This window comes from Nanorana parkeri, unplaced genomic scaffold, assembly GCF_000935625.1.
Source record: "Nanorana parkeri isolate BGI_ZX_2015 unplaced genomic scaffold, ASM93562v1 scaffold502, whole genome shotgun sequence".
Lineage (NCBI taxonomy): Eukaryota > Metazoa > Chordata > Amphibia > Anura > Dicroglossidae > Nanorana > Nanorana parkeri.
Genome location: NW_017306770.1, coordinates 841,882 through 853,507, shown reverse-complemented (window position 1 = coordinate 853,507; position 11,626 = coordinate 841,882). Strand labels below are relative to the sequence as shown.

The 11,626-nt window shown below is 39.4% G+C and overlaps 1 protein-coding gene across 2 annotated transcripts in view; it reads right to left on the bottom strand.

Moving 5' to 3' along the window:
• Positions 1-11,626, bottom strand: part of NDFIP2 (Nedd4 family interacting protein 2) — a 94,452-nt gene that overhangs the window by 60,008 nt on the left and 22,818 nt on the right. The window contains exons 3-4 of one of the 2 annotated variants that reach the window (XM_018561131.1): positions 10,203-10,330; positions 2,317-2,376 (exon numbers count right to left, since the gene is read on the bottom strand). In XM_018561131.1, coding sequence (XP_018416633.1) covers positions 2,317-2,376; positions 10,203-10,330 — 188 coding nt within the window. The remainder of the gene's footprint in view (positions 1-2,316; positions 2,377-10,202; positions 10,331-11,626) is intronic. The other variant, XM_018561132.1, reaches the window with a different exon arrangement.

Below are 11,626 nucleotides of genomic sequence, written 5' to 3'. Positions count from 1 at the left end.
ACACACACAATTTGTAAAATACATTCACATTATAAAGCACATTATAAAACAGTAAAACAGTAGTGAATGCATTTAGTTATAAAAAAAAGCCTCTTCATCTGCAATAAATCTGTAATAGAGCCTGTTCATTAAAGTCTGGCATCTGCGTTTGTCAATACAACACTTTTTTTAAATTAAAAGTTATCAGTTCAACCTTTTATAAAATATGGTGGGAAACAAAATGGTAGCAAATTGGCTTCCGAAAGAGGCATATGTGGAAATAGTGTCCAAGTTTCAATATGCCACTCATTTATAAACAGGTCACTATGTTACACATTACGTGTACACAAAGTCAGATACAAATTTTTTTTTCACTATCTACCTGTCTATAAATCACCAGTGGAAGTCGATTTTGCCTAATGTACATGGCAGGTGTTGGCAAATTAGGTGTAGCCTAACTAGCTATATTATTCCAGAAAGGAGGCTTCTAAAAGACAGATGTAAAATGCTATGCTCTAACTTTTGAGCCAATGCAATATGTCTGCAGCTTGTTTGACAACAAGCTCTAAAAAAAATATCAGCAAACATGATAGGGTTCTGTCTGACAAGTTTTGTCATAAGAAACATGTATTTATGTATCACGACATTGGAACTTATGGTTAGAAAATTGTTGAAAACTTACAGTAGCATTTTTCTAAATTGGGAGATGTGAACAATCCCCCATATGACAACTTAAGGGCAGGTGTAGATGGCCACTTTAGAGGCTGACTCAAGCTATACTTGTCAGTTTTGCTGAGGGCAATGCAAAGAATTTCCATAGGATATGGTTAAGCCTATAAGCGGAGTGTAGAGCAAAGCACAGCTTTCCTTTAAATAGGAACTTTACCCATATCTTCAAGTTATCTTGAAGATAACAAACACACCTTTATAAATGTTTAGTAATGACAATCTCCAAACAGATACTTCTAGATAATTGCAGGATTTATATTCTTTGCTTACGATATTTCTCTGTTCTTCCCCAGTCTTCTGGTAGTGGCCATTTTAACTAAGGGCAGATTACCATATATCCCTTTATTTACTGGAACTCTGGTACATATGACCATGCACATCATCTCCGGGGAGGAAAATGCCTTTCCATAAAATCTCGTGAGATTACAGATGAGGCTTCTCAGCAATGTTCTGCTGATGTAACCTTCCACTTAGGCACAATTACATCATTTGTGCCAAAGTAGACCAGGAAGTGGATAAACCCTATTTGTAAGTAAATTAAAAACATGTTTGTTTAACTAATGAATGCAAGATGATGATTTAAAAACTAGACCACACAGGGATTCATATACACACACACACACACACACACACACACACACAAATCACATACAGACACACAAAGGTTGAACTTGATAGAGCAGTGTCTTTTTTCAACCTCAAATAATATGTAACTGATTATAAATCAGCATGCAGAGCTGCATGCCGATGTGATTTTTAGTGAAAGGGGATAACGGTCCACTTTAATGCAAGCTACACTAGCTTCATATAGTTTCCTTCTCTTTACACATCTCGCCACTCCATTAAGCCATTGGGAGTGAAGATACAAAGCCCTTTAGCCCTTTTACATGGCTAGACTCTCCTCATGCCAGACAGTATTATGTGTCTGAGCAGTCAATCACTAAGCACAAGGTCTTTCATGTACAAGAAGTAGAACAGAGTCACATCCCCCCAACTAGAAGTAACAGGTAATTTCGTTTGCTCTCAGCGGGGGGAGTGTAAAGGACAGTTAGTATGTAATGCTGGTGTAGCAACAATTAAAGTATGGGAAAAGCAAAGGCTCACTTTAAATGGCAGTCTACCATAGCCCTAAAGAGGGTACCTGAAAAGCCATTCAGTGGTTTTGAGTGTGGCAAAGTAGCTTCCTACAGAATACCAATTGAATTCCTGTGAAGGTTATGAAAAGCTCTTGAAGATAAACCCATCAGTTTAACCTGTAATGTTCGGCAGGCACACAAAGCATGCTAGAATAAGAATTAGAAATAAAAATAAAAATATATAAAAGCATAAATCTGTTCCTGGCTTATTGTTTGATGTCACAGCAAAGAATTATGTAAACATATTTTGAAATTTGTGGTTTGGGAACTGAATTTATATTTAAGAAAACCCATTAGTGTCAAGGTAAAATAGTAAAATATGGTATGGTGTAAAGGACAGCATCACCATGCAGCATTATATAGAGCACAATTTTTCATCCAACATTTTAATAACAATAACAGATGGGGAAAGGAAGAAAGTTCAAATCTCAGCATGAAACAATTGATATCAAAGACTAAAATGGTTCCATACCTCTGAAGGACTGAGGAATATTTCATCAAACAGACTTCTAGACTCTCTAACTGGGCCGTGCTTAGCATGGAAAACAAAGACACAAGACAAAAGAACTGAAGCACAGAGGTAAGGCTTTTGACCTAGAAGTAAATAGTTTCACAATTTCTCAGCCCACAATCACTGAAATGTTAGAAAACGTTCATATGAAGTGTGAAGACACTTAGCACACATTTTCTAATACTCTGGAGATTTGAAAGAATGACATACACTTTCATACTATTTTGCAAAAAAAGAATAGGAATGTACAGCAAATCCTGAATCACATATTTTATATTGGACAACCAAGGAAAGGATATCTATTTGGGATGTAGCTCTCTCTAAGCTTCCATCTTACCCCAGCTAACTACTTAGGTTATCTACCAAACACTGCAACCAGAGCAAAATCAGGATGTTCCCCAGGTTTAGCCTAATTTAACTGCAGCCAGTTTAAAAACACCCCAAAATCATGACTAGGAAGAAAGTAGGACTGAACTTCTTAGAACTTTATTATTTTTATTACGCAAGGCTTTCTGGATGTAATGGAGGCAGGAAAGTACCTACAGTTCCAGTATCTCAAGCAGACACATTCCATGATCACCAGATTCCTGACAAAATGGACTAGTGTGGACTGGTACAATACTCAAATGTCTGGATGAAAAATGAAGGCCCTTGACAGCTAAAGTGGCTTGAAAACATACAACATTTTTCTTGATTGTAATTGTGAGACAAGATGAAAATCATCCATCAGTTATAAACCTAAAGGGTAGATGCAGATGGCTAGTAAAGAGGCGGTCTAAGCCCCGCCTTTATCAGGCTGCCCTTGTTAGTATTTGTTGAGTACAGTGGAAAGGATCTAAGTAGGACACAGCAGTGGGCAGCAACCAGAAGGCATTAGACAGTCCCCTTAAAAGTGCTCTACAAATGGCCTACACCTTGGTTCTCAACAGGTGGGTCGTGACCCCGTGTTCAGTGGGTCCCCGCATGCCTTACACTTGGAGGTAAGTGTACCTCCCCCCAGCGCTGCACTGTTAGTTCTTGCGCCAAGCAAACAAAATATGCTTCAGGTGGGATGGGGCTATGGCTTGAGGGAGCTCCATCCATACGTGCATTGCTTACAGCTACACGTGTCCTGTAGAGGTGCCTGGAGCAGAGTGACGTCACATTCTGGCTCCCGCACCTCTACAGAGCATGCAGGGATCTGTACAAGCAATGCACATATGGATGGAGATGTGTCACTGCACAGCAGACCACACATTTTTGGAGTGTCAGTGTTTTTGAGGGCCTGTTCACACTAGTACAGTGTGCTAAACTGTACCACGCAAATCGCACCTACAATGGATGCTGGTGTGGGAGGTGTGTTGCATTGCCATTCATTTGAATGGTACCCCCAAACGCACCTCCCACCCACGTCGTACACGTGAAACGTGCGGTACCCTAATGCCATGCAATCCACTGCAGTGCGACTTGGGTCACTACTTAAATGACCAAGGACAAATGTGGGTCCTGAGGTTGCACAGGTTGAGAATCACTGGCCAAAAGGATAATACCTGCAAGGGGTAACTACATATGCAATCTTAAAGAAAACCTGTACTATGGGGTCACCATTGCCGACTCCATTCTGAAAATGCTATTTTATTTAGCGTTCTTTATGACCTTTTGGATTTAGCACATTCACTGAACCTGGACAAGTATGTTGATAAGAAAAATCTGAAGTCTTATCTGTATACTTGTCCAGGTGAATAAAAGTACTAACTTTACAGGGTCAGTACAAGAGCCAGGCAGCTCATGTTTTCAGATGGAAAGGTCAAAACAATGCATATTTAGTATGCTGTCCTTGGTACACACAAAAGTGGGGGCTTTTAAGACACCAATCATGTAGTAATAAGATAACATCTGCAAAATGTTAAACCGGAATGTGCCATTGGATTCAACATGCTACAAAGAGCCTATCAAAAAAAGGGAGGTGAATAGGACTCCTTTTCAACACCATTTAACCCCCTTTAACGTTGCAGGATTCATCTACAAGTGTCCAAATAAAACAAATATGCAGAAAAAAAAAAAAAGTAGATAATTGTATATGTGTGTTTATAAGATAATATTTCCCAATCTAGTTGGTTACGGTCAGAACAGTTCGGTCTGTATAAACTCCTTACCTACCCAGACATTCTCAATCCTTCTCAAATATAATTTTCAGTAAAAGGTGAAGATCTTTTACTTGAAACATTAAATAATTTGGCGAGTACTAAATTGGTGTGCAACATTAAAATATACATCTTCCACAGATGTTCTGCCTTTATCTTTATCCCTGATAAACACCTGGAAAGCCATGTATAGACAAACAATATTCTTAATTAGCAGCTGACCGATTTATAACCGATTGACGCTGGCCTCATATATGCAGAGCCACAGACGTGGGCTTTACGGTTGGGCTGTTGTCATATACAGATCACATCCATTGATCTGTGCCGGGAGCTTGTATACTCCCAGCACTGTGTGCAAGATGCTCTCGGTCACTGTTTACAATCAGTAGCTCAGGAAAAGGCTCCTGATCATGTGATGGCTGTGACAGCCAATCACATCAATCATAAGATCTGGAAGCCCACCCCCTGGTGTAAAGTACCAGTTACAGGTCAATTCCAGCACAGTCACCAAGATGCTCTTGGTCACGGTTTACAATTAGGGGCAGAGGACTGGGGACCTGACCATGTGATCGGTGTGATAGCTAATAATAGTGATCACAATATCTGGAAGCCCCCCCCCTCCTCCCTATACAAGTCTGCATGAATAAAATGTCAACATGTCGCAATAAACAATAATGGTACAATTTTTTATTTGAAAACGCTTGTTCAGTCCTGTAGCTATAGTCATGTGACTGTGCTCAAGTCTGAGGGCCTGTTCACACGACGTCCGTTTTGTGTGCTGACCGGCTCCGTATGCTGCTGCACTCAAAATGCATCCCAATGTATCCCTATGTGTTTTATGGGCTCCAGTTCTCACGTGCGCAGTCCGTTCAGCTTACGACAGAAAAAATACTGCATGTCACATTTTGTCAGGTCCGGAAACGCAAACGCGTCCAAAAAGCGGCAAAAACGCACTGCACTGCAGCTAACATACTAACAGCCCCACTCCAGCAAAAAAAAACAACATTTTTTTTTACTTGAACGCATCAAAAACGCGGCCAAAACGCCCTGCATCAGTCTGCAGATCTGCACCTGATCAGGACCTGATATCATGTGAACAGGCCCTGAGAGATGCAACTGTAGGCAGTTTCCCCTTGCTCCAGTCATCACTTTTAACATACATTGAATTAAATTTATGAAAACTGGGGCAGCTGTGAATGGCAACCAATCAGCCTCTCTCTTTCATTTTCAAATCTTAACTGAACAAACTGAAGAGAATAGCTGATTGGTTGTCATGCACAGCTGTTTTAGATTTTGTCTGCTCCAGTTTTGACAAAAAGTCTCCCCATTGTTCACTGTTACACTCTTATAAGTCAAAAATTATAGGCAGCAAAAGTGAGCCATGCTTTCACATAGCCAACACACGGGCTGTGTGACATCCTGTGTATATCCTAAATCATCTATCCAGAGTTATAGATCTGGAAGAAATATTTTATAGGTTTGTGCGCTGCTCAAACATTGGAATTTACCCTTCCTAAATATTTTTAGTCCAGTAAATAAAACATTAGAATCATTTCTACCCAGCAGATAGAGCTCTAGGATCTTGCTCACGTGTTTACCAGGCTAACTGTAACTGCTTTGCTGAAGCAAGGTCTATTTAGATAGTTGAATATCTCAAAATGAATTTATACTCATAGTCAGAGGACTAACGCATAGCATCTGTCTGCCCCCCCTCCCCCTCTACCTCATTCTGAGAAATAAAAACACCATCAACTGCTGTGCTCTTTTTAGACAGTGAATAAATGATTTTGTCTATACAGCTTATGGAGGGGATTTATCAAAACTGGAGCAAACGAAATCTGGAGCAGCTGTGCACAGCAACCAATCAACTTCTCTCTTTCATTTTCAAATCTTAACTGAACAAATGGAAGATAGAAGCCGATTGGTTACTATGGGCAACTGCTCTAGATTTTGTCTGCTCCAGTATTGATAAATCCCCCTTCGAGTCTTTATTAGGGTGGGTATTAAAATAAATATTTTAAATTTTTAGTCAGGCTAATTTAAAAGATGGCATATTAATATTATGCACTATTCTGGGCAGGTAAAGGTTCAAGCTCATTTTCCCAGCTAATCAGGTTTCCTGCAGACACGTGCTGAAAGAAGAAAAAAGCAGAGAGATGGCTTCATTTGTTTGTTGCCGAACCTTCACTGTCCAGTCAGAGGGCCGGGGCAGAATTATGGCCGAGAAAGTCTGGTTACCATGCTGGCAGTGTTCTCCACAATGGCTATTCAAACATCAAGACGGACGGGCAGAAATAAGATCCTTTAACAGGTAAAACAGGACATTTTGACAATATATAGAATGTATAGAAACTGGACAGTTGAAAAGCCCAATATCCTTCCTGAAAACCATAACCTCTGTTCCACAATCTTACAGCAGCTGCAAATGCCTTCCCAACCACAGCACACCTATCAGCAAAGTATATAGTTAGCTAAATTTGAGTAGAACTCTAGATTCAAAGAACAGGAGGGAGTCAGCAAACAAACACAAAGAATAATATAATAACACTCTCAAAGTTAACATTTTTCAGTTGTTAATGGGACAGGAGCAGTGGGGCACTCTCTCAATAGGGACAACTGTGCTGTGACAATTTTCAAAAGTAAGATCTTCCCATAGTTCGGGAAGAGGGAGGAGATGGCATTGGGAAGATTTCCTCTCACTTCCTGTTGGATGTTTCTGGACAGGAAATGTGTCAAAACTCTCTATAGGAGCAACAACACCCCAAGCTCTAACCTATCCAACCTTGAATTTTTGAGTGGCAAAAATAAAATGAATGAATGAGGACATTTGATGGTCTCACTGATGTATATGTTTCATTAACTGGTTAAAGGGTTAGTTCACTTTTAATGGCATTTAAAAAAGAAATCCTTATGCATTACAGCTTTGGTTGTACAATACAATGCTGTCCTCCATTTTTAAAAAGGAGTCTAACTTTTGAAGCTTCTGCTACCGTGGGCTACTCCAACAGACCGACCACTGGATGAGCCACCCCAGCCATTAACAAATAAGCACGCAGCTACGAGAACTTGGCTTGCCTAAACACACATGTGCAGTCCCCTATCTCTAGCAGCAAAGGCTGAGCTCAGCATTCTGCGGGTGAGAAAGAGAGCAGACTGTGAATGTGTGGTTAGGCAAGCCGAGTTCTTGAAGCCAAGTACTCTTTCACGAGGGGCTGGGGCAGCACATCAAACGGTCGCTCTGTCCTTCCACCTAGACAGGACAGAGAGAGGGGTAGTCCAAGGTAGCAGCAGCTTTGAAAGTAAGAATCATTTTCAAAAACAGAAGACAGCATTTGAATGTACTGTCAAAGCTGTAATGCATTTTGTTTTAAAAAGGTCGTTACTGGTGAACTAACCCTTTCATATCAGAAATTAAAAATGCACTGAAAATGCTTGAGCGAAAAGATCTTCTTGTTCTGTGCCTTACACTCTTGCTAAGCAAGGAAATGGTCTAAGTGTTTAAAGTATTCCAACTAAACCAAGGCTGAGCAAAATAATCTGCTTAAGAGCTTTTACAATGCAAAAGGAAAGCTGCTAAAGTGCAGCAAATCATCAAATGATGTTCTCTTTATCTCACACAAGAGAAAGCTATTTCATACTGTGTAATTGAGCTGGGCTGACAGACTGGAAGTGTTTAAAACAACTCCCTGCGTGCTGAAATGGGCTCATAGAACAAGATAGCTCTAAGTACTATTCTCTCACATGACATAAAACATTACTAGATAACAAACTGAACAACGTGCTGCACAATTTCAATCGAGTCCAGAGCTGCTGCAAAGAAAACAAAAGAAGGGAAACGGAATACAGCGAAGGATGACATGCTCAGTGCTATAATAATTTCATAGCTAATTAAGAATGTGTTAGGCAGCCATCTGGAACAATGTAATGGAACAACACTGTATAAAAATATGCAACAGTACGATAACAAGTCAAAATTCTGATTAAGTTATAATTAAAAGCATTTTTTTTAGATTTGGATAGTGTGTTAATGGATTAGAACCACTGTCAGGTTTTTTTATTGCTATGCCTGTATTAGGGAGATTCACTCTCTCCAGTTGCGCTGATCACCATTATCACAGGAAAAAAAGTGAGGGTAAATCCAAAACTTTGAGTTGTCATCAGAACAGGAATAGAGGGGAAATCTTCCAATGGGGACACTTGTGCCTGTGACAGCTAAGTGGGGGTTCCCTCACATTGAAAAGGCATCTTATTACTTCCTGTTGCATTCACAGAACAGGAAGTGAACATAAATTAGAGCAATTACGGTAACTTACAGTATTTTGGCCTTAAAAATGATGCAAGGAAGTGTAGCCTGTTAGAGCCTCATTTAGTTGCAATTCTTAAACTGGCTGAGGGTTGCAAGGAATGAGGGATGCATGCGGCCTAAAAAATACTAGTTTGATATTCCTAATGTCTGTGTCCCTTATCAAGTAAATATTCCTTAATTCCTGTACCATTTTTCTCCCAGTCTTATTCCCGGTCCAGCATCATCTTTCTTCTGCATTGGCTAGCCACTGATTACTTTGTTTCAGAACTTGCATCGTATAGATGCTGGGACTGCACACTGAGCTGTGTGTCTGTAGCAATTTGTAATCAATAAGGGAAACCTTAATAGCAGCCAGTAATTTTCAAATATGACATCATACATCCTTTATATCTCCACTGCATGAGCATAGGTTATATTCAAGCCCAAGAAGGGATATCCCCTATTCTACGGCCTTTTAGTACTGGTCCTTAATGTGTGTGGGTTGTATAACAGTGAATGATTATTCTTCGCAATTATTCAGTAGACCTAAAAAATACCCATAGACATCAGACATTGTTGCCAAACTGACTCATCATCAGACTGGAAAATGATTGTATGTTTTGAGACACAGTGGGACCTCGACCACTTGGCCAACTATTTCAGGGAGAGTGTGTGGAATAGATAGATCAGAATGGATTTTCAATCTCTGTGGTCTTCCTGAGATAAGGCCAGTGCCAGGAGTGCCAGGAGTCCCCAGGAGCAGTAACTGATCTGCCTGATAAGTGACAGGGGACAGGGACACCTGTGCTGGGGTCCCTTCTTAACTTTGCACTTTGACATTAAAGGCTGTCCATAACTTGCAAAACATACCTCAGTGTTTGCCTTGCTCCACACTCTCCTTTGTCAATAATGTCATGGTGATAGAAGCTTATCTTGCCATCTCGCTAATGGCATATTTCTCCATCATCTACAGGAGACCATTGATGATGCAACTCTCATGTGTGATGAGTTGTACCAATCCTGGCACTCGGCTCCAATGTTCAGCATCTAACAGTTACCAAGAATATATATAGTACACTGCATATGAGCAGCAGGTCATATAGAAAAAAAATAGCAAAAAAAAAAAAGCAAAGGGAGTTTTTTGGCAGAAGACATACAAAGTGTCTTCTGCTAAAAATTGTGCATACTGGCTATTTTTTCAGGGTCCAGGCTCTTTAAAATTAACATTTACTCTGCAAAAATAAAAGCAAAGATTTACTTCAAATTTAGCAATTCTGAGATTTCCCTTGCAATCTGAATGACATTACAATATTGTGACATAAGCAAAACAGTAAAAGCTTTTTGATACATTGGTTGATGCTAAAGTGCCAAACACATAAGACAAATACAAAATAAGAACTTTACATTTAGGAAGCCACATAGTATAAAACACAACTTACCCTCTGTGCCGCTTCAGCAGCTGCTGCCGCCATTGCTGCGGCTTTGGCCTTCTCAGCTTCATCATAAGTTGGAAGAGTAGTGGCTACACTGTAGGGAGGTGGTACAGGGTAGAAGTCGCTGTGCGTTTCTAAGAAGGCAGAAACAAATAAATGAAATGAAAACATTTTAGAGCAAAGAGAAGATATAATAAATACATTCCGACAAGAATAAAAAAAATTAGTAGTTCATAATTATCAGAAAATGGTTTGTAATCTGATGACATCTTTGCTTTAGGCTTTGTTCACACCATGCCCGGACCAGATCTGGAGCAGATCTGCAAACGCAGTGCATTTGTGCCGCTTTTCTTTTTCTTTTAAGCTTAAAATGGGCTTTCAGGTGCAGTCCAGTGAGTTCCAATGTGTTTGCATGCTTTCCAGACCAGGAAAAATGAGACAAGTAGTAATTTTTTTGTCTGGTCTGGAACGGACTGAGCTGGTGTGAACATAGCCCAGAAATACCAAATGGATACATTGAGATGCTTTTTTGGTCTGGGGACAAACTGTTCTGGTCTGCACATGATGTGAAGAAGCCGTAAAACCAGTTCACCTTCCTCTTGTCCTGGTGATCACTGGAAAATGGGGGAAAGCCTATTCCATGAGGTTATTGCAATAAAAACATTTATTTTAAATTTTTACGAAGTAGTAGATTTACTTTCCTCCTGTTACTAAATAACCATTATGTAAAGTAAAATCAAGCTATTGCCGTCTTTTGAAGTCCTATTAGTACACATTGGGACTGGTGATGATAATGATTTCAACATTCTGGTGAAGGTGGTATGGGGACATATTTGGCATTTCAGTTGGGCTGTGTAATTATAAAAAAAAAGCCCCTGTAAGAACCCCTGCTCTAGTAATTGAGAACCTAGTAGTAAAAACATTTTTTTGTTGTTGATTGTTTCTATTCTGAGTCAAGTAGGCAATGGTTAGATATCTTTTTTTCACCAATTTACTGCCGTCTGTGTCCATGTTAATAGATTCCCCTCACTTCCACTTTAACCCCTTCATGACTGAGCTAGTTTTCAGGTTCTGTTCATAAATGACTGACACATTTTTTACATTTTTGCTGTGTGGTTCTTCCACGTCAGTAATATACTTTCTTACTAAATGTACCCACACATATTATATATTGTTTTTTAGAGGACAGATAGGGCTATATAATTATATCACATATGTGTACCTAACCCCTCACTTAGTTTGAATAAAATAAAAAAATATTTTCCTAATTTTGTTTTACACTTTATTTTAATTTTTTTACACTTTGTAAAAAAAATAAAAATAAAATAAAAAAAACTTTTTTTTTTCTTGTCAGTTTATATCAAGCAATCACTATGACAGCTTGATAAATTAACTTTTTTAGCAAGGTGTGCGATAATCGTACGATCGCG